General features: G+C 37.0%; 1 protein-coding gene and 1 pseudogene across 2 annotated transcripts in view; one reads left to right on the top strand and one right to left on the bottom strand.

Moving 5' to 3' along the window:
- Positions 1–3,866: 3,866 nt before the first annotated feature.
- Positions 3,867–23,831, top strand: part of TFEC (transcription factor EC) — a gene marked incomplete at its 5' end in the record, with an annotated part of 89,738 nt that continues 69,773 nt past the window's right edge. Inside the window, one exon of the mRNA XM_081101672.1 lies at positions 3,867–3,983. Within this exon, the coding sequence (XP_080957798.1) occupies positions 3,900–3,983 (84 nt within the window). The remainder of the gene's footprint in view (positions 3,984–23,831) is intronic.
- Positions 18,258–19,524, bottom strand: LOC308526705 (large ribosomal subunit protein uL4-like; annotated as a pseudogene). Its single transcript has one exon. The product of its transcript is annotated as a large ribosomal subunit protein uL4-like (transcript).

Here is a 23,831-nt window from a genome sequence, read left to right as displayed (position 1 = left end):
CCTCCATCCCATTTAGGTCTTTTTTTGAGGATTCCTCCTTTTCTTTCATTTGGAGTTTTTTTTTTCTTTGTCTCCAAATTTTAGTTGTCTCTTTGTGTTTGTCTCCATGTATAGATATACTTACTATGTCTCCTATTCTTTGTGGGGTGGCCTTTTATAGTAATGTCTTGTGGGACCCAGTGATGTGGTTTCATTAAACTCTTGTGCTGGATGCTCTGGGAGGGACCCTTTTGTGGGTTAATTGGGTTTTCCTCTTGTAATTGGGTCTGAATTGTTGTTTTCCCATTCTTGGGTGGGATCTTATCTCAGGCTGGCTAACTGTGAGTCTCAATACCTACCACACTGTGTGAGCTATTGTACAGGTCCTGACAGGACAAAACTAACCAGAAAACAAGTGAAAACATACAAAAGAACCAGACAACAATAGCAAAATAACCACAAAGTAGAAGAGAACTGGGAAAGGGAAAAGAGAACAAGAATAATAAGTGAAAAAGAAAGAAAAAATTAATAATAATAATACAATAAAAATAAAAAGAATACTAGAAGAGAAAGGGAAAGAATAATTCTTAAAAGAAAGAATGGAGAGAAACAAATAAGAATAAAGGAAAACCATTAAAAAAGAGTAGAAGAGCCCTAACCTGTTTGGCTCAGTGGATAGAGTGTTGGCCTGCGTACTGAAGGGTCTCAGGTTAAGGGCATGTACCTTGGTTGCGGGCACATCTCCCCATTAGGGGTGTGCAGGAGACAACTGATAGATGTTTCTCTCTCATTGATGTTACTAACTCTCTATTCCTCTCCCTTCCTCTCTGTAAAAAAAGCAATAAAAAATATATAACAAGAATAGAAGAAAGAGAAAAGAATTATGAAAAGGTAAAAAGAAAAGAAGAAAGAAAAAGTGAAAGAGAAAACAATAAGTAGAATAAGAAAAGGAAAGAGGCAAATAAGAAATATGAAAGAAACAAGAAAGAAAAGAGAAAAAAATAACAACAATAATAATACCCAAACAAAAAAAATAATAATGAAACAACAACACCAACAAAAACCCAACCAAATCTGGACAGATTTCAGTGCCTGCTTGGACTTCCCATTGTATCTTGCTCTTGTGTTGTCTGAGGCTGTTTGTATGCTGGTTTCAGAACTTCCTGGAGATATGTTTTTGCTAGCCAATGCCAGAAGTTGTCCACATTTAGCTCTTAGCACCCTGTTCAAAGCTTCAAGTGACTCACAGCTTGTGGCTGCCTCCACTGGGCTTGGCTGCCTTTGTGAGTGGCCAAGCTGAGCTCCTAGGCTAATTTTTTAGCATCAGGGAGAAAACGGCTGCTAAAATATTGGAGGGGATGGCTCAGCACAGGTATCCTGGCTCTCCCTAACTCCTTCCACCCTGTCTCTCCTCTGGCAACTTCAGTATGCACTGCTCTCCCTCTACAGAAACCTGTGGTGAGTGTCTGGAAAGGAAACTCCTATGTGCCAGTCCTTTAAAAAAGTGGATTTATCTCCAAGGGCTCAGTTCCCTGGCTGATAGAAGCCTGGTGGCTGGTTGCTGTGTGGGTGGCTGATCCCGGCTCTGGTATCCGGACTCGGGAGCCCATCCTGGAGTCCAGGCCTCTCTCCTCTCTGGGGGAATCCTCCCCACCACTGGCCCTTTGTTCTTGGGAGCAGGGACAGAGCCTGCTGCTTCCCGCCCTTCCTACTAGTCTAGAGGTGGTTTCTGCCCTCCCTTGTTTAAAAGTCTCCTCAGCTTGTCTTCATCTGGTATTTCAGGGTGAATATTCCCCAATTTAGTTTTAATTCCAGTTAGTTTTGGGGAGGAGGTGGGAGAAAGGTCCACCTACTCTGCTTCCATCTTCTAATCCTCAACAGTAACCTTTTACCTTTGGGACTTTGATGAAAGCAATCTTAATAACAATAATGTATTATTTTGAAAGCAATCTTAACAACAATTTCCTTTTAGAAGGGCTAATATTCCATCTTCTCATCTGCTTTTTACTTACTTGCAGAATTACTTTTTAAGTTAATTTCCAAAGTGTGTTATCTACCATTGGCAAACAGCCATTTTTTCTTATATGAACTGTTAACATTTTTTACTTAAACATTATTTAACTTAGACATTATCTATTATTGATTACCTTATTGCTCCAAAATATGTTTGTTTGACTTTAAAAAAGAAACAATCCCTACTTTCTAGCCATTGATTATTTCAATATCTTATGTTCTCCCAAAATCAGATGTAAGAAAATAATCCTTTTATTTCTTACTTTATTTTTTTTGTTATTTTATATAATACCCATTAGATTACTATTTTTTTCTGTCTTTAACTAATTTAAACCATAGGTAATTTATCTTCCCAAATTCTATTAGATTTTAATCTCTTTCAGGGTAATGAGAATAACTGTTTGTCTTTGTCTTCTAGTGCCTGATACATGGTAGATATTCAATAGAAGTTTATTAATAAATGAATGAATGAGTGAATGAATAAATAAATGTGGTATTAGTTTTGATGGAGAGATTAATATGAAGGCTATTAAGCCTTGTTGTTTAATATATACTGTCTACTGTGTGACAGGATCAATTCTAAGTACTTGGAGCAGATGCCAGTCTTGCTCTGTCTGTAGTTCCATTTCCCCTTACCATTTCAGTGAATGAGATCCTGTCTTCCAACAGCCTGCAGGAGAAGTGTTGTCAGCATGAAGGATCCACTCTGCTCATGTGTAACTTGGGCAGGATGAGTGACTTTTTTAAAAGACAAAAGCAAGAGAAATGTGAACATAACCTTTGCACGAAACTTCAGTAATGAATATGAATGTTTTGCTTCACATATATTGTTTTTAAATATAAGTAAAATAAGCAAATGGTGTAATTGTTACCAAGTGAAGGCAGCTTTGCACAGCACAAATTATAGTTTGGAAACAGAGTTGTATCTTTTGATTTTTTTAAAGTTCATGCAGATAACTACTATATAGAATGAGACCTCTTTAGACATTTCATTTGTGAAGGCAGTGATTTAAAAAAAAAAGTCCCTTAAAAATACTGGATTATGAAAAATAATATAAATCAGACACCTTATAAGCTAAATTATATACCTTACATCTATATGAGAAGATAAAATATTCTTGGATAAGATAAATATTTTTCTGGAGTCACATTGAGAGGAAAATTATATGCAAGGAAAATGTGATTATATGAAATTTGATGGCCTTGAGTAAAAACTCAAAATCTAGTAATATTCTAAAGAAAGCTGCAATTCTTTTTTTAAAAAAAATATATTTTTATTGATTTCAGAGAGAAAGGAAGAAGACAGAGGTATAAACATCAATGATGAAAGAGAATCATTGATTGGCTGCCTCCTGCACACCCCCCATTGGAGGATCAAGCCCGCAACCAGGGCTTGTGCCCTTGACTGGAATTGAACCTGGGACCCTTCAGTCCACAGGCCAATGCTCTCTCCACTGAGCTAGGGCGAGAAAACTGCAATTCTTGAAATTGAAAATTGGTGTGGGTCAGTTTGTTAAAAAAATGTTAAATGTGAGGCTTAACAATAAATGTGGAATCTTACGTCCATTTTTATAACAGTCATATAATGCTTGTGTATATTCTGGACAGAAATGTTACTTATGGGGCAATAATGGAATATATGAGAGCTTTTACTGTGGCCACTGCACTGTGCTAGAGTAGTTTTGTTAGAGTGCTGTTTCTCAATTTGGTAGCATACTTTAGATAAAGAAAGGAACTTCCCTTACTTGAAACTGCTGTGTCATTTCTTCTTCCTTAACTGAAATCCCAACCAAGTTTCAGGAAATGCCCTAATGAGCCACTTCTCTTTTCTCTTTCCTCCACTAACAGGATTTCAACCACTTCAAATTATTCATGATCAGTTCTTTTACTATGGTTGTCTCTTTGGCATGGTGCTTATGTTATGGCAAGAGGGGTTATACTTTGGTGCTGTTTGTAGAAGTGATAACAGTGATAGAATCCAATCATTGCTGGTAGGTAACTAAACTAGCAAGTTAATCTTCTGTACTTTAAACAAATGCTGAAAAGGAGTCTAATCAATATTTATTTTACTTTGATATGTGTGGCTTGTTTATAATTGTGGTTTCATTTTGCATGATCAGTAGGCAACAGCATATTAGAGTAGTCAACTGTAGTTTGCTGTAATTTGGGTAAATATATCTGAAACTCAATGTCCTTATGTTAACAAGATGGAGAAATCACTGTTTTAGCTCATGATAACCAAAGCAATTTCTTCTTCTAGTTTGATAACCTCAATTATTTATTAAGTTGGAACATAATTTAACATTTTATGGCATCTTATATATTATTTTATGAGTAAATGTTAATTTCTGTTTATATTTTATCAATATATTTTTCATTGGCTTTTAAATGTAGGAAAATTTTACTGCTCATAGCAGAAATAACACCAGATAGTACTTTAGCATATGGTATTTTCCTGGGGTTAAATGTTCTTTTGGGTTTATAATGAAGATTTGGATCCAGAAAGTTTGTATAGGAGATGTGAAGAATTCCAGAGCAATAATTGTGTACAGTAATAGTTTCAATTATAATAATGAAACTTGGAGTGGAGACTTGAAAGTTATATATATGAATATATACATATACCTATCTGCACATGTATTTTATATATATTTGTTTATATGAATAATAATTTCATACTTTTAATATTGTCTTAAAATGTTTTATTGGAAATAGACATTTTGAGAAAAATAAACCTGAGGTCATCTTTAATTCATTTCAGGTAACATATTAGTAAGTTGCTTACTAGAAACTTTATTTAAACCTAAAGAGACTGAAAGAAACTTCACAATCCTTCCCTGCTCAGACTGTATCAACAAAGCAAAGTGAAACAGAATATGGAGTTCATTATCAAGATTATTCAGGCAGTCCTGCTTCACTTCTATTTTAGATGAATCTGAACATAGTTTTATACTTTTGAATAGCTTTTGAATTAGTACTAAATCTTTTATCATTTTGGTGAAAGCTATCTTAAAGAAGCCAAACTTTGTGATATCCATCCTCAGAATTAAAAAATATTTTTTTAGCTATAAAGCAAATGGGATATATATAATTTTCATGTTTTCTATTTCTTTTGTTTTAATTATTATTATAATCATTTTTAATTTTCAGTTCCATTCCAAAGAAGTATGTATGAGCAAATTTTGTTGAACTGAAACTTGGATCTGATGTCAAAAATGAAATAAGCTGAAAAACGTTTCTTAAAAGCCAGCTTAATTTTAATGACTGTGGCACAAGTGTTTGTTATAAGTTCTAGAAAGACAAATTATGAGGCCTTTAAATATGATGCACATTTCCTGTATAAGTAAACTTTTTTGAAATTATGGTAATTAACACAGTGGACATAGAAAATAAATTTGAAAACAGTGGTTTAAGTAGCTATACAAAAGAAATAAGGGAAGGAAAAACTGAAAAAAATATTCTTATCCAGTAATTCCAAACAAACTAATGAAATATGTTTCAAAGGGAATGATAGCTATTGATAAAATAATGAATATATGATACATGTGGAAATGCAATCATTCAATTCTTTATAAGTCAACTTACAAATAAAATTATATGAAATCAGCTAGACATGCCAGATTCTTTATGGAGATAAATTTAATTAATTTCATAGTAAAAAGAAAAGATAGATTAAGCAATGGAGTGAAAACAGATCCAGAAAGTTAATGTTCACAAATAGCAGATCGCAATTTATTTTTTATTATTTGGCAAAAAAAACAACACAAATGTATAATGCAAAATATAGTTCCTGTGCAGGTTTTACTGATTATGTTTATTAAGGTCAGAAAGAAGAATCTGTGAGGCATAGAGCGGATGTATAAGCAAAGCTGAAAGAATCACACATGTCCTCAAAAACATAACCTATGAGGGAAGAGCTTAACAGCAGTCTTGTAGAAAAAAATGAATAACAAGAAACTAATATACAGTATTTCTTATTTTATAGAGTTGTGAGTTACCAGTCAGTTACAGAATCTGTGGGTTGGGGTGGAGGTGTTTGGCAATATATCAACATCTGGCAAATATTACTTTGCCTATGAGACCTAGAGAATGACAGATAATTTTGTGATTCTGTTAAATTTTATTTTTGGAGCATAGAAAGCCTAGATAACTGTATCAACAAAACTAGAATAGTGTGAGAATGTATTACAGGTAGTTTACATTAAACATTAGAAAAACTGGAGGAATCATTATTGAAAAGGGACATAGTAAGGTAGTATGTGGAGTTTCCTCAGGTGACCTGTTTTAAGAATAGATTGGTCAAGGAGAGAAAGCCCTTCTTTCTGATTTTGTAATTGCTCTCAGGATACAGAGAGAGGTTGGGGCTAATGATTTTCACTTTTCTTTTTTCTCTCTTCAGTTATAAAAGAATAGGTGGAATTCAAAAGTAGAATTTAACATTCTTACACAACAATTTCAAATAAAAGAAGCAGAGTCTAGGAAACAGAGATTGAGTTTTAATAAGGATTCCCATGCCTCCTTCATATTCATACCATGTGAGAATGTTTCAAATCTTCTCTTGCCTCTCCTGAAACACTCCTCCTCAGCCTGCATACTAGAACAGAGTGTGGTTCACTCTCTAGCTTCTTCCACTGGCCAGAGATCCTTTCATTCCGCCCTTCGTTCCTTTCTTATTTCTTATTGTGTGAACATGTTTCCAATACAGAACACATGAACAAATTAAGTTCTGAAACATATTCAGCTTCCCTTAGGTATATTTCCATCCAGATAAAAATTTGAGCCAGAACTTTCATATATATTTTGCTATATCCTTTTCTCCCTCTTGCCAAAACTCATTCTCTCCAACATCTTTTCCCACTCCCCCCAAATTTAGACCAGTGCCGGCTACATTGAAAATCGGGCAGGTAATGATCTCATCAAGTATCTTCAGGGAATTTTTCAGCAGCTAAGATGTTTACACTCTTTGCTTCTTTTGATCCTGTGCAAATTCAAATGGATTTGACCCTACTGAACAATCTGAGTTCTATAACAGTTTTGTAAGCAGCATTTTTTTTTTAACATCAGACTAAATTCTGGTAAACTTTTAGATTTCTTAATTAATTGTAGTCTAAGAGGCATCATCCTTTAGTTATACTCTCGAATGTTTCTCTCCACTTAATCACTTTTCCTTTTCTGTAGCTTATTATTGCCCTTCACATGTGAAAGGCACTTTTCGAATGATGGATACTTTTATCATTCCATCAGTACTATACCTACTATTATATGTTCTTCGCATAATCATATCAACCTCCTCTACTTTTTCTCTGCTCTCAAATTTTAAAACATCGATAGTTTTTATTGCAAATAAAAAACCCCCACTTTTTATTAGCTTTTTGAATGCTTATTGTGGACATGTAAGTGTAGAAACAAGTCAGAGGCGGAGTCTGCCCAAATGAGATGACTGATAACCTCATCCTCTGGAGAATGTAGAAAATGTGTGATTTTGTCTTGAGCTATCACTTAGTTAATGTCTATATAAGTTTACTTAAGTTTAAGGTATAAGTAGAGGCGTGTACCAGGTGCCACACTAGGTTTTGAGGATAAGCTATGTCAGATATATTACCTGCCCAGGAGCAATTGCATTTCACCAATTAATCAAACTGGAAAGTGCTACAAAAAGTGTATACGAATTTGCTATTAGTCTGGGGTTTTGCAACCATCAAAAATATGAAGGTTGAAGTAGAAATTGAAAAATAATTAGCTATTTTCTAGGCAAGAAAAGGGCAAGAGAAAGACATCAAAGCAAAAACTAGCATGGAGTTGTAAAAAGCATGGCACATCCAGTGGTCTTTGATTAGAGCTTGGGATCTTCACAAGGGGAGTAGCTTGATCTGACTGTGTTTCAGTGGGATATCTCTGTCCATTTGGAACACATACTAGAGTCCTTAGTTTTAGATTTTATTTATAGAGTGTATCTTCTGTAAGAGAGCAAGGACAAACATGTGTCTCTGGATAGTACTCTGCAAAGCGATTGTCCCCCTGGCAAGAAAAGAAGACAAGTATTTGGCTAAAAATATGATAGAACCTATTTCATAAGAAAATCAAAGGTGATGGACTATGTCATTTTTCACTCTAGAAAGAAGTACTTAAATGGAACATGGAAGGCTCCCAAAGCAGTGGAACAAGCAAATATTTGCAAGTGATTTAGTCATTTCTTTGTGGTTGCTTGGCTTAGTCCTGATAGAACACACTGTGAAATAGGAAGTCAGTTCAGCATTTTTAGCTTGCTAATTTGCCATGTGACTTTGAGTAAGTCTCTCTCTCTCTCTCTCTCTCTCTCTCTCTCTCTCTCTCTCTCTCAGTTTGTGTGTGTGTTTGTGTGTATGTGTGTGTGTGTGTTTGCTGAATATTTTCAGTTAAATTAATATCTAGCATCCTGTGTGGAGAGCGAAGGACTGGGATTTGGACTGAGTGTGAAGAAAGAATCTAGTCGTGTTAAAGTTAGGTCTGCTGTGCCTGAAGAGCTGTGCTGTATTTATTCCTGGGATGCTAAACTTATACTGAATATGGGAGCTCTAAGATTGGAAATACAGCTCAGTGCCTAAAGGTAGGACCTCTCTCCTTCTTCCTATGGGACCCAGGATCTCACATTTCAGATAGATTTTCAGAGCATGAAGGATAACCATAAACTACTATTTAATGGCCTTTCTTCCCATAATACCCTCTCCTGAAAACAACCTCGAAGGATGTTACCTTAGCACAGAACTCTCAGAGCAAAATTAAGTATAAAATGAATTTGGGAAGTAACCTTTAATTTTTTTTTGTTTTCTTTTTCTTTATAGGTCCCCTCTGCTCTTCCATATTTTCTAAAAATGTATTGCCAATTAATTTGTTTCAACATGAAATACTGGTTATACTAAGTAGTATCTAAATTCACTTATATTCAGTCTTTTGGACACACTCAGTGAAATGCACGACAAAACAGCAACAACAAAATAGCAAGCAAAGATATTTCAAAACACAGAAGTAGGAAATAATTTACAAAATAAATGTATACACTAAAATAATAAGTCCTCTCCTGGGGATAAATGGGAGTCAGTAAATGCTAACTTGCTTGGGTAGCAGTCATCTTAGAAGAGTTTTAATCAGTATCAGTATCAGCTATATTACCTGAAATCTTTTCTCTGTTCTCCACCAGTTGATAATAGCTAACATTGATTGGGCTCTAGTCAGGTACTAAAAGGCTTTACATGTATCACCTCTTTTGAGTCTGACAATACCCTTGAGGCAAAAGCTGTTATCTCTATTGTTCAGAAAGGCGAGGTTTCGGAAGGATACTTAACTTTCCCAAGGTGACCAGTGAGGAAGTGATGGAGCAGAGACTTGGATCTAGGTCTGTGTGGTGCTTAAACATAGGTAAATTATGCAATCATTTTTCCTCCCACTTTTAAATTTAAACTTCATCTTTGTTGTTCTTTTTCATTCATTTTGAACCAGAGCCGATCTTTATGTCACTGAAGGAAAACAGTTCAAGAGAGAAGGGTTAGGGAAAATCAGAAAGTGCTGCAATGCTAAAAATGGTTCCTAGGCTTATGTATGGATAATGAGGTCTTTGACTGTGTTACATTTGCAAAAATAGCAGTTGCAGAGGTAACAAGGGACCAGAATAGATGGCTCCAATTCATAAAAGAAAGGGGCAGAGTGAAGACACTCATTAATGTTGAAGCAGTAGAAGGATAACTAGTGACAAATATCAAGTAGATTTGCTTCAGTTTGGTCAGAGAAAGGTCATTGATTATTTTTGGTTAAACTGGTTCACAGAGGCCAGGTCTCCACTAAAAAAGGGAATTAATTGCTTCCATTTCCCACTAATTGCCTCAACATTTCCCTTTGCTTTGTCATTGGAGATTTGGTCAGACAGGCAAAAAGTCAAAAGTCAGAGTTTGATGGAATCTACATAAAAAGGGAATCTGAGGAGACCAAATTATGGCATTTGGTGTAATAATGATAATGATAGTTAGCATTTTTTCCTGGGAGTGCTGTAGATTTTTAGAGACCTTTTCAATCTTTAATCAGACCGTAGGGCACATTTAAGAGAGTTCACTGTTTTTATTTCCATCTAGAGGATAAGGCATCACAGAGAGATGAACTAACCTAGGGCAAGTCTCCTGAGATGTTAATCCTATAAATTGGAGTATACTCTCCTATGCTGAGTTTTAGCTGGAAGCTCGGGCTCTTCCCCGTTATCATTCATTCAAGTTCCTTCAGAGTTTTTAGGCTTGTTGTACATTATTATCAGATTACAACCTCTACCAATAACTGAAAAATCAGCCAAGAAATAGTGTGGAAGGTTTTGATGTTACCACAGTTGCTTAGTTTGAAGGCTATTAATTGATGCTACAGCCATCTTCAATTAACAAGACATTTGCCCGGCTCGTGTGGTTCAGTGGTTGAGTGGCAATCTAGGAACCGAGAGAGGTCACGGTTCGATTCAGGGGCAGGGTACATGCCAGGGTTGTGGGTTCAATCCACTGTGGGGTACATGCAGGAGGCAGCAGATACCTGATTTTCTCTTGAGTTGATGTTTCTATCTCTCTACCCATCTCCTTTCCTCTCCTCCTCTCAAATCAATAAAAACAGTTAACAAATTAACAAGACATTCTCCTTTGTATTTGCTGAATTAACCAGTCTTTGAAATCCTGTCCAGCTCCACCAACATCCTTTGAGATATGTGAGTTTTATATTTCAGACATTTTGCTTTATTCTTTTGGAACACGAAGTGGCAATATAGATAGTGGAAAGAGCATGGGGTCTGAATATCATAGATCAGTGTTCAATCATTTTGGCTTCTCTGATTTATTTGTAACACCTTCAGAGGTCCGATAGACAAGTTCTGTTTAGGAAGTCACAAGACTGTAATATCAACTACTCTTCTTTCCTTGAAGAACCAGAAATATATTATTAATTTATTACAATATAAGCTCTTAGAAGCATGGTAAATTAGAACGAACATGGGTTTTAAAGCAAGACAGTTAGGTTTCAAAACAAGCTCTGTCATAACCAGTTGTTTAATCCCAGGTTGCTCATGTAATGTAATTGAAGCTCAGTTTCTTCATGTAAACCTAATATACCTTGTTGGGTTACTAGCATATGGTTATTAAATGTGACACTGAAGGTAAAACACCTAGCTCAATGTCTGCATAGATGGGGACCTAGAAACTAGCCACATGCTTCTTAGTGTTATTATAAATAATAAAGATATTAAATGATGACACTATTAATTGCAGCAAGACCAAACAAACATAAGATGCTGCTATAAAAGAAGTTTAGTTCTTTATAAAAATACTTCATTTGAACAAGATGCTCTCACAGTTATGGTGAACTTGAGCTGGACTCTCTTCCTGTGGTCAGAAGTCCTCCTTACCCTACCTTATTAAAAGTGCTGTGCTCACATGAAGTCATTTAGTCATCAGGCAGCCCTAGGAATTGAGTGGTATTATTGCACTCACTGTACAGGTAAGGGCATTTACATTTTGAGAGGGAAATATTGGACCCACAGGCACATAGATTGCCAGTGAGGAGCTCAAGTTTGAAGCCATGTGGGCAAATTCCCAAACTTGCAATTTCAATTGGTGCTCTAACAATGCTTTTGAGACATCAAATTGCAATTCAAGCTTGTCATTTGTGCAAGCTGAGAAATTAAATCGCCCTCACCCTCATTTTTAAATCAAGTAAGGGGATTCTTAAAGCTTATCCTTCTTCTGACAAAAAAGGCTATTCACAGTAAGAACAGAAAAGCATTATCAACAGTGACATCTATGTCGCCAAACTCTACATTAGGTTCTTTCTAAGAGCTTTAATTTAATCTTAAAAAGTATAACTAGCCGATTCGCTTATCAGGACACACGTCTCAGTCCTCTAACCGAGAAATGCTAGGAAATGGGCATATGGGTCCTTCCTGCTCCCATGGTGCTTTGCTCTAGCCTGCCCCTCCCCCTCGCCTCCCTCTGTACCTCTCAGGCAGGTCCAGTGAACCTTTCTGCCCAGTGTTGAAGCTGAGGACCAACTCTGAAGAGAGCCCTAATTATCAAACGATTTGCTCACAACTTTTTAGACTTGTTTCTTTTAAACAATGCCACTTAATAAAACTCCTTTCAAATACATAAACAGGGCATACCCACTAAAACAGGAAGAGCGAAGATTGGTTTGACTGTTTTGATTAACTCGACTGCTCAAGTCAGTCAAAAAGTAATCACCAGTTAAGCAAACCATTTTGACAGATTCTTGGCCCACTGTGACTGCTTGTTTGACTGGCTTGCCTGTCAGGTGAAAGTGGTCAGATTGACTGGAGACAATCTATCTGGAAAATTATCTTCGGAGGACGTGGGTGTCTGTACACCAGAATTTACTTTAAATAACTTTATTTGAAATCTGTACCTATTTTCCTGGGACCAGTGAGAGAAGTTTGAAAGTGACACATTGCAGCATTTGTCTTTCTAGAGTGAGATGTCTTTCCACTTGCTAGGGCTGGCAATATATTTATAGGCTAAAAAATAATCACACATTTCCCTATGCACAGATAGAGTTCAATTACATTGAAACTCTACCCTAACTTGGGCAAGCACTAACAAGGCATCATATCCTCTTCCTCTTCTGAAGGGTTGACGCTAGACATATGACAGCAAATGACTTCTCAGAAATCAGGTTACCAATCCAGTCATGAATGACTTGTGGTAAGAAAAAGTTGACCTTGACACTAATCATAGTTCTTCTTAGAAGAAGAGTTTGAAAGAAGGAAACCACCACAACAAAAACAGCAAACAAAACCTTTGAGGAGGTAAGAGAATCTAGTTGCCATTATTATTTGAGCTGCTTTTAAAAATCAAGCCCATGTATGCATCCATGCTTATGTTCCCCTAGGAAATTTACTTTGAAACAAGCTTCCAAGTTTGGGCAAGACAAACACACCACTATAAATATGGGGAGAATGATGTATTCACACATTTATGGGGAGAATATAATAGGCTTGTCTGCTGTAAGCACAGTGTTATAAGGTCTGGCCTAAGTGGTTGAGTATCCTAGTCCATTTACATTGATCATTTGAAATATCCTGTTATTGTTTGAAAGACTTTCATGTGCTGCTTTCCAACACTCCTAAAATTCTAACTTTTCCCATGAAAATGTCTTGTCCATGTGCAGGACTTAGATGCTACTCTGTGTACTTTTATTAAATAAGTTCAATGGTAAGATTAGATGGAAGTGAGGGCCAGAGTATCGGTAATGAATAACATGATGGCACTGTTCTCAAAATAGCTTGCTTAAAAGTCATGGTTTATTTTGTGTTAGAATCACTTGATGTATCATTCTATTTTTTAAAATTTTTGATTAATAGTAATTACTTTAGACTTGCTTTCAAAGTTTTTGCTTTTTAGTAATTTTATGATTGTTTTAAGCAATAAGCCCTTTGACCTGAGTAAAAGAAGCAAATTACATGCCATAGTTTGAAGAATACTAGAGAGAGTCTATCAGGGTATATACATTTAAAATTTTATATGTTCACTACATTTTAGAATCATTACTAGTAATGTTTCAATGATCATCTTGATGCTTCAAATGTTTTACACCTCAAGGTTCATTTCCTTTGGCTATGAACATGTACAAATTTACCTCTCTGGCAACAACTCATGCTGCTGCCTGTTGCATTGTTCCCTGTTCAGCATTCGGTATTATCATTTAAAGACATTTTTTTTTAATTTGAAATGGAAACAGCTTCATTTTAATAATTATTCTGATGAAAAACAAAATCTCAGTTGTGAGACCAGTGAAGATTTGAAGCCTTGCTTTGCTTTAGAGCTCCTTAACCTATGCTTTATCTTCACTTTCTGATGTGTAGAGCCTAGAGAACAATGCTGCTCACGTCACTGTTGTGAGGGTTACGTGAGGCCAGACTGGTAGTGCTCCAAGCTCTGTGCCTGACACTAAGCAAAATTTCTATACTCACCAGCAATGTATGCCATTTTTATCACTCTGATTATTAACATAGTTTTTACTTTAAAAAATATATTTTATTGATTTCAGAGAGGAAAGGAGAGGGGGAGAGAGATAAAAACATCAATGATGAAAGAGAATCATTGATTGGCTTCCTTCTGTACGCCCCCTGCTGGGGATCAGGCCTACAATCCCAGTATGTGCCCCTGACCAGAATCAGACCCAGGACCCTTCAGTCCAAAGGCTGACACTCTATCCACTGAGCCAAACCAGCTAGGGCAACATAGTTGTCACGTTAAAGAGAACACCAAAATAGAGATAAGCAGACATGGATGAGTTGGTTTTTAACTTTGTGCTACTTTAATAACTTTAATTATCTCCTCAGTAAAAAGTGTTAAATAGGGGATCACAATCATAAGGGATCAAATATGACATATATGAGATCATAAAAGGGATCCACGCATAAGAAAGTGCTGTGTAAATTGTAAAATGTTGTATAAAAACACATTTTACTGTAAGTCTTATTGATTATTGCCTTTGGGTTCCATGCCAGTTGTTTGCCTTCCCTATAATTTTGTGGCTGCATATCTAAAAATTCAGTTTCAATGACAGAGAAGACACACCAACTGTGACACTGATGGTGAAAATAATGAAAATGGTGGAAGTGTTTAAAAATCATGCCCTGGCCGGTTTGGCTCAGTGGATAGAGCATCAGCCTGTGGACTTGGGAGTCCCGGGTTCGATTCTGGTCAAGGGCATGTACCTTGGTTGCGGGCACATCCCCAGTAGGGAGTGTGCAGGAGGCAGCTGATCAATGCTTCTCTCTCATTGATGTTTCTAACTCTCTATCCCTCTCCCTTCCTCTCTGTAAAAAAAATCAATAAAATATATTTTTAAAAAATAAAATGATTTATGCCAGGCATCACTGTCTTTAAGTCTCCTGAAAGCATCATATTTCAAGTTAAGAAAATGGCCAACATTTTGTCATTGTAAAATATTCTACGAACAGTAAGGAAGAGGATTACAACCATGTTTGAAGCTGCAATTTTGGAGCTAATTTGCCATGAAGAAGGGGAAGCCTGGTTGATAGACAAGTACATGTTACCAATAAACCTTTCATGGCAGAATTTTTGCCACCACCAAGAAAGTGATCAGTATTAATAAGCATGGATATTTATGACAATTTCAAATGGTTTCCTAAGGATTAAGGTATGTGAGCAATTGAAAGAAAGAATAAAAATGCTATAAAAGTCAATGGGGCCCTAACTTGTTTGGCTCAGTGGATAGAGCATCAGCCTATGGATTGAAGGGTCCCAGGTTCAATTCTGGCCAAAGGCACATGCCTGGGTTGCAGGCTCGGTCCCCAGTGGGGGCGTGCAGGAGGCAGCCAATCAATGATTCTCTCTCATCATTGATGTTTCTATCTCTCTCTTCCTTCCTCTTTGAAATCAATAAAAATAGATTTTAAAAAGAAAGTCAATGGGGATAGGCTGTGAAGCACCTTGTTTCCCACGGACAGGAGCCTTCAGAGGATCCAGTGTTCTGGGCTGGGACCACAGCTCTCAGCCTTCCCGTTCCCTTGCTCTCTCACTATTTATACTTTCTCTTTGATTTAACTGAGTCTGTTAATCCACTGACTATTCAATTTTCTCACCTTTTGGTCTTTGTTCCCTTTCACATCCAGCCTTTTCCCCTTTCATCCCAGTAAGTTCGCACAAGTAGAGTCCCTTCTTGCCCCATTGTTGTCTGTCATACCTGATAATCCTTGTTCAGTGCAGCCTCTTAGCTCAGCCTCCAGGCAGCTGTCAAAGAAAACAGTCCAGGACAATATGCAGATTGAGGACTTTACAAATTAGTGATCTTCAGTTTTAGTGGGACCTTCCTCTTCTCTTCTGTTCCATTTAGTAGGTTTTGTACACTTTATGTCTCTCATCCAACTTTATATCTCATCACCTCTGTCCACACCCTCAGCAGATGAATTTGCCTATAAGTTTACTGAGAAAATCTAATTTAAAAAGAAAATATTTTCAATTCCCTCCTCATAAATCTAAAAATATCTTTATTAAAACACATTCTTTTCCCGTTTCATAGAAAGATGATGCTTTTGTCAAAACTAGGTCCTCTGCTTTAGATCCCACTCAACACCTATTTTTCATTCACCTACTTAATCAGTCATTCTTTCTTGCTTATATCTACTACCTCTCTCTCCTCAATTAAATGTTACCCTGTACATGTAAACATGAAGTCTCCACACACAAACACACACACACACACACACACACACACACACACACACACACCCCAAAACAAAACAACACTCTCTAACCCCAGAGCTATCTATGATAACTAAAGTCCCCCAAGACTTCTCATTTTATGGTCAAGCACTCCAAAATTTTTAAAGCTGATTAAGAGTATAAACTCTGAAAGTACACCTCCTAGGTTCAAATCTTGGCACTACTAGCTATGTGTCCTTTGACATATTACTTACCTTCTCTTTGCTTCAGTATTTTCAACATTAAAATTAGAATGAGAATCATTCTTACTCCATAGGATTGTTGAGAAAATTAAAAAATTAATACATGTAAAATGCTTAGAATAGTTCTTGGCATAAAGTAAGCATCCAATGTGTTGTAATCACCATTGTTTTTGGTTTTTTTCTCATTCACTCATTTGTTTGTTTCAAAAATATTTATTTAGAACCTGCCATATACTAGGTGCTGTGAACAATACAGGATGTCTAATTATAAGTGAAAGAGACAATTTCTTTGTCCTAAACAAGCTTAGAATGTAGTTGGTAACATAGGTAACAAATAATGACATATGAATAATTAGAACAATGTGAACACCGCAAAGGATTTAGAAATGGAAAATATTAGGGAAGGATCCATTTAAACAAAGTAGTCAGGAGACTTTATAATCAAGTCTTGAGAGATTAGAAGTCAGTCTTTCAAAGAACCCAAGAAAAAGACATTCCAGGCATGAAAAAAAAAGGTGTGTCTGGAGGATAAATGGGGTGGGGGGAGCGTAGTGCTCATTTTGTTACATTAACTAAAAATAAAAGTCCATGTGGCTAGTTCAAGTGAGCACCAGGGAGAGTGATTTGAGATGAAGTTGGATAGGCAGGGAGTCACCTGTCCATCTTGTAGGCCAGAACAAGCAAACTGGATTTTATTCTAGATGAAATGAGAAGCAATTGAAAGATGTTAAGCAGAAGGGAAGAGAAGACATTTTATGATTCTAAAAGTCGATTCTGAAGATATATGAAGAAGAGTTGAGATTCCTTTTTTTTCTTTTACAGCTGCATAATATTCCATGGTGTAAATATACCCACTCCCTTTTTATCCACTCATCTGCTGATGGGCACTTGGGCTGTTTCCAGATCTTAGCTATTGTAAATTGCTCTGCTATGAACATAGGGATGCATACATTCTTTCTGATAGTGTTTCTGGATTCTTAGGATATATTCCTAGAAGTGGGATTACTGAGTGAAATGGCAGTTCCATTTTTGATTTTTTGAGGACACTCCACACTGTTTTCCACAGTGGCTGCACCAGTCTGCACTCCTACCAGCAGTGCACTCGGGTTCCCTTTTCTCTACAATGAGTGAGGATTCACCAGCACTTGTTTGTTGATTTATTGAGAAGGATCTCTTACCTTTGAGACAGCGCAGAAAGACCTAAAAATATTATGTTAAGTGAAATAAGCCAGTCAGAGAAAGACAAGTGTCACATGATCTCATTTATATGTGGAATCTAATGAACAAAATAAACTGACAAACAAAATAGACCAGAGACATGGAAGCATGGAACAGACAGAGGATCTTTAGAGGGAAGTGTGTTGGAGGGAGAGGAGGGGAGAGATCAACCAAAGAACTTATATGCATATATACATAACCGGGGACACAGACAATAGTGGGTGAAGGCCTCGGGAAGGGACAGGAGGAGGGAGGATGGGGGTTATGGGAAAAAAAAAGGGAACAATAAAAAAGATAAATTAAAAAAAAACACATAAGGGATATTAAAGCCAAAAGACAAAATGTTTTTGGTATTTTTTTTGTATTTTAAAATAAAATAATCTAAAAAAAGAACAGTTGAGGACAGCAACGGAGGGTGCTGGAAGATCAGCAGCAGAGGACTTACAGTTAGGGATGATGGTGGTTTGGACTAGAGCTCTGGTAGCAACAATAAAGGTAAATTCATTTGCGATACTTCTTTTTTCTCCATTGTCTTTGATCATACTTTTGTTCAAAATTATCTGTCCACAGTGATTTGACCTTTATGGAAGAAACAAATTTAAGTTTACGCCACAGGTTTCTTTTCTGTGGTGGATTTCTTTTCTGTGGGCTTCTTCTCAGCGGCTGATTTCTTGGTGGCTGCAGCCTTTTTCCCCACCAAAGGCTTCTTCTGCTTCTTAAACCAACAGCCTTCTCTCCTTTCTCCCCGACCACAGGCTTCTGGCCTGGAACCCTCTTCTCATCTGATTGGGTTCCAGTGCTGCTGCTGCTGCTTATCCACCCGCAGCCTGTGGCTCTTGGCCTGGCGAAGAACGGTGTTCCAGCGCAGGGTCTTTGCCTCTGGGTTTAGCTTCAACATGATCCTCAGGCTTTTCAGTGGATTCTCCTTCAGGACCCTGTGGTGAATCTTCTTGCGTGGTGCTCGGAGGGCTCTTTGGATCTCTGGGCTTTTCAAGATTCTGCTCAGGCCTGTACTGAGCATCTTGTGCATGGGAAGGCTCTAGTTACTCTTGATGGAGGCAGCTCTAGGCCAAGTGCCATACAGCTCATCTAACTTGCAGCAAGCACTTTCAGTCCAAATGCAGAAACGGCCCACATGCCCTCCAGGTGCAAGCTTCAAAATGTTCAGTTTGCTGACATTAAGCAGAGTAATTCCAGGGATGTTTCTGAAGGCTTTGATGATACCGCTGTCCTCATTATAGATGATGCAAAGTCCCGTGCGCTGGATATGACCACAGTTTCTCATTTTGCCCTTGCCAGCCCTCATTCACGGAGAGGCATAGGCCTTTTTTGTATCATTCCAGGCCTTAAGTTTCTTAAGAAGCAAAACTGCCTCCTTGGTTTTCTTGTAACCTTCTACTTTATCATCAACCACCAAAGGAAGTTCAGGAACTTCCTCAATGAGGTGACCTTTAGACATGACCAGTGCTGGGAAGGCTGAGGCAGCCAGGGCAGAGCAGATGGCATATTGTCTCTGTGTTGTGTTTACTCTGTGGTGCCAAGGGTGCCAGGTTTTGGTTGGTGTAAGCATGTGGCCCCCACGACACATATTTCCAAAAGCACCCTGGCCAGAATGATGAGTTCCACCACCTCAGACTCTGGGAATTTGAGCCACAGCTCTGCCAGGACCCCAGGACTCGGCACTGGTTCGATGCCCTGCCAATTCACTGACAGCATAGGGCTGGTCTATTGTTTTTGCGCAAGTTGGTGTGAAGAAAGTTCTCAACATCTGGTCGAATGGGAGCCTGAAACACAGCAGGCAAAGTGACATTTTTGCCAGATGTTTCCCCCTTTTCAGAGTACACAGGTATCAGTGGATGAGCACACGCCATGGCGGGGAGAGGAGAAGGCCACACTCCATTTGCCATACTTTTGAGAGCTAGCATGGACATACGTAGTGGGTGAGGAAAAGAAAAGGTACAAGGAAGACTATCCAATTTCTGAGTTGAGAAATTGGATGAATAATGATGCCACTAACTAAAGACTGGGGAGAAACAGGTTTTGAGGGAATAATCATGAGTATTTGGGCATATAAATTTTAAATTTTGAGATATTTGTGAGTAATCTTTCTTTCTCTCTCTCTCTCTCTCTCTCTCTCTCTCTCTCTCTCTCTCTGTATGTGTGTGTGTGTGTGTGTTCCTCTCCCTCTAATATATATAAAGCTGAACCTGCAAAGAAGGAAAATTTAGGATTTATATTCTGTTAGTGTGTAAATTGTATTTAAGTTGTGGGAATAGATGACATCAGCCACAGTGAGAAGAAGAGAGACGGTGCGTAGTGAGGAGCCTTGCGGCACCTCCAATTCACTTCTCAAGCCACTGCGTTCCAGGGTCCATCCTTGTGGGCCATCGGAACAGAAATGCAGCTTTGGGAGTCAGGCACGTAGCAGGTGTTTGAAATCATGCGAACAGATGCTTCCTCTGAGAGAGTGTGGAGAGAGAAGAAAACGTGCAAGTGCTGAGCTCCCCCCTCCCCCCCACCCTCCCTCTTCTTATTTACAATTCCCAATGCCCTCCTGTCCCTGCAGGCTGACTGCCATTCTCACCAGCCTCTGAGATCATTCTCCCGAGGAGCATCAGTGACCCAATTATTCCCCAGTCCGTCAGCAATATTTTCTGCGCTTTCTCTTCCCGCATCCCTGTAGCACTGGGCTTTGTAACCACTTCTTTCTTCCTTGTTTTGTCTTTGTCATGTCACTCTGTACTAATTTTTTAAATATTTTTTTTGAGATTCTTTTAGTCTTTCCTGTGTATTGCATGTTGGTGTTTCTCAGAGGTCTTTACTTCCTATTTTATCTTTTTAATTTTAATTCTTCATCCTGTGTAGCTTGATCTAAAACCCTGATTCAACGACTTCTTCTAAGCTGGCAACCAAATCTGTATTTCTAAATCCACACATTTAACTGTTTACCAGATCTCTGTCCTGGGAGACACTCAGATTTCATGGAAATTATAATCTTTTCATTTAAAATTTGCCTCAATTCCTTATTTTGGTAACTGCCATCTTCTTCACCAGTTCCCCTTTCATACTTAAGCATTTTATGTGATCCTTTCTTCCTCTTCATTATATGTATAAATGAATCAGAAGTCATATATATATAATTCCTCTATATTAGGGGTAATGTTTGGTCTATCTTTTCAATATTAAATACTATTGACTTAACTTGGAGCCTTTATTCTTCTCTCCTGAAATATTAATGAAAACTCCTAAATATACTTTTTGCACCCAGTCTGGTTTTTCCATAATCCAGTCTCCATATTGTTGCCTGAGACATATTTCTGAAATACTATTTGATCATGTTACCATCCTGCTAAAAGAATTTTATGGTACATCAGGACTATAAGCTTAGGGTGATATTTACTCCTCTTTATGAGCTGACTTCTGTCTAGTTTTCCATTTTCATCTGTCCTCACCTATACTTTCTTGAGATTATACTAAAAGAGAAAGAAAGAAAGAAAGAAAGAAAGAAAGAAAGAAAGAAAGGTGAACAAAAGAAAGATAAGAAAGAAAGAAAGAAAGAAAGAAAGAAAGAAAGAAAGAAAGAAAGAAAGAAAAAGAAAGGTGAACAAAAGAAAGATGAAAGAAAGAAAGAGAAAGAAAGGAAGAATGAAAGAAAAAGAAAGAAAGAAAGAAAAAGAAAGAAAGAAAGAAAGAAAGAAAGAAAGAAAGAAAGAAAGAAAGAAAGAAGAAAGAAAAAAGAGAAAGGGAAAAAGAGAAAGAAAAGAACAAAGGAAGGTAGAAAAGAAGGGAAGAAGAACATTTTGCCTTTATAACTTCTTTTACTGGACTATTGTAATAGCCTTGAGAAGTTAAAGGTGTTAGATTTAGAGGACTGACCTCTGTTAGGATTTTCTTCAGCTATGATAGGGAAATCTCATACTGCCATCATTTCCATGCAGGGTAATTCTTAAAAGCCATCAACAAAATTCTTACTGCTACAAGAATGAGAAAATAGAACTTGGAATCAAATTAAAAAGGAGTACATACATATTAGTTTTCTATTGCCGCTGCAGTAAAATTCCACAGCCTTAGACTGAAAATGATGCACGTTACCGTATTTAGAGGGCAGGACTCTGCAATATTTTTCACGGAGCTGAAATCAAAGTAGCACTAGGGCTTCGTTTCTTTCGGGAGGTTCTGGGAGAGAACCTTTTCCTCGCCTTTTCCAGCTCCCAGAGGCCGCCCAGTTCCTTGGCTCCCTGTGTATCACTGTGGCCTCTGCTTCCAGAGCCACGCTCCTCCTGTTCAATTCTGACCCTCTTGTCTCTCTCTAATGAGGGCCCTCCCAGACATTACATCGGGCCCAGCCAGATAATACAAAATAATCTCTCCATCTAAAACTCCTCAATTTCATCACACGCACAGAGCCCCTTTCATAATGTAAGCTCACATAGCCACGGGTGGGAGTATTACTGTGCAGACATCTTTGTTGAGGAAGGCATTATTTTAACTACCACAGAATAATTGTAAATAATTGATAAAAGTTTAACAGACTAAAATATTTTATAATAAATTTTTGTTTTCTCCTTTTAGTTTTCAATAAAAAAGTCTTATTTTAATTGGTTAGTCTGCTAAAATTATATGGAAAATAGAATCCTGGATTTTCACCTCTGAAGTTACAGTAAAATACTTTCCACATATTCCAAAGCTACACTATTACCTACCAGGTTGATTTTTTTTTTTATTTCTCAAAAGTAATTGACACAAGAGAAAGTTCTTACTAATAACATTTTGTTATTCCAATTCTTGCTATCTTTTTATAGGCATTTGCTCATTTCTTAAATGTATCCCTGAGAGCAAGAAGTTAAAAAATACTAAATACAATAGACATGATATTTATATAGAACAAGTCAAGCTGAAAATAATACTTTCTCCCTTCACCTCCTTCCCCATCCACCCTTTCTCTCTTGTGAAAAGGAGTTAGAGATTCTTAGGAAAGAAACACAAAAATAACAGCAATGGTATAAGGAAACTAAAATTTCCCCTGGGAAAAGGGCTAGGACTCTTCAGTGCACATTTAATACATACATCCAGAGACTAAAGTGGAACAAAGCACCATAAAGAAAGACAAATCTAGAGTTAATATTTTCTGATGGTAGGTTTTGATTGTAGCGATGTCCCATACTATAGGGAGATCTCAGATCTTGCAGCATATGATGGTTACCAGACAGATAAAATAAAACACAAAATAAAACAAAAAAAAATCATAAGTGAATCAAGTAAAACTACATTATGAGTGGGGAGGCAACTCCAAGGTTTTTCCACCAGAGAGTACAGGTGGTTGGTTCATATTTGTATTTGAATATAGAACAATTTTTTTTCAAATAGTGGGGGATTGAGTTAAGTTTTATTTTTCTTGTCAACAAATAATAAATAACTTGCAGTTGAACCTATTTGTAGTCAAAGGACAAGAAGGTGAGTTCACTTTCTGCCAGTATAATTGGGAGGAAGTCAGATAATCTGTTTGAGCTTCAGTTTCTTCATCCATAAAATGAAGAGAAAAGTCCTTACTCAAATCACTGGGATGTTTGATTCAACCTATGATTGTGGCTACTATGATTTTGCATTCTGAGCTTTCAACTAGTCCATGAGGTCCTGTGATCAGTCTTCTTGATGAATTAATGTTTCATGGCAATGTACTTTCTGTAATGATAAAAAAAATTAAAGCAGAAGCATGTTTTTTTATTATAAAAGAGCATTGCTCTTCAGTGACAAGGGTAAGGTAAAACTAAAACAATGATATAACTGAAGGCCTTTCCTACAAGAACACACACTCACTTGAAGAATTTGATTAATGGAGATAATGTAATAACAGGTACATTTAGAACACAGAGAGCCAAAAATCATCATATTTACTAGTTAATTAAAATAAAGAGAATATAAATTTTACATTTTCCTACTGAGAAATGAAAGTAATATCTATAAAAATTGATTGATAGACATGTACTTATGTAACAAAGCCATTTTCCTCAGTTTGTCAATCAAAATGAATAATTTCAATGTCTCATTTTCTGCTAGATCATTTTAATATTTAACTACCTAAAATACCCCCAATCATATTCTTTAGAAAATGGTTAGACTGGAATTCTGCAGTTCTAATGATGACATTTTATTATGATAAAAATGACTTCATTAATTG

This window comes from Myotis nattereri (assembly GCF_964212035.1).
Source record: "Myotis nattereri genome assembly, chromosome: 11".
NCBI classification, from domain to species: Eukaryota; Metazoa; Chordata; class Mammalia; order Chiroptera; family Vespertilionidae; genus Myotis; species Myotis nattereri.
Note: the sequence above shows the minus strand (reverse complement) of the source record. Positions and strands in the feature narration are given on the sequence as shown.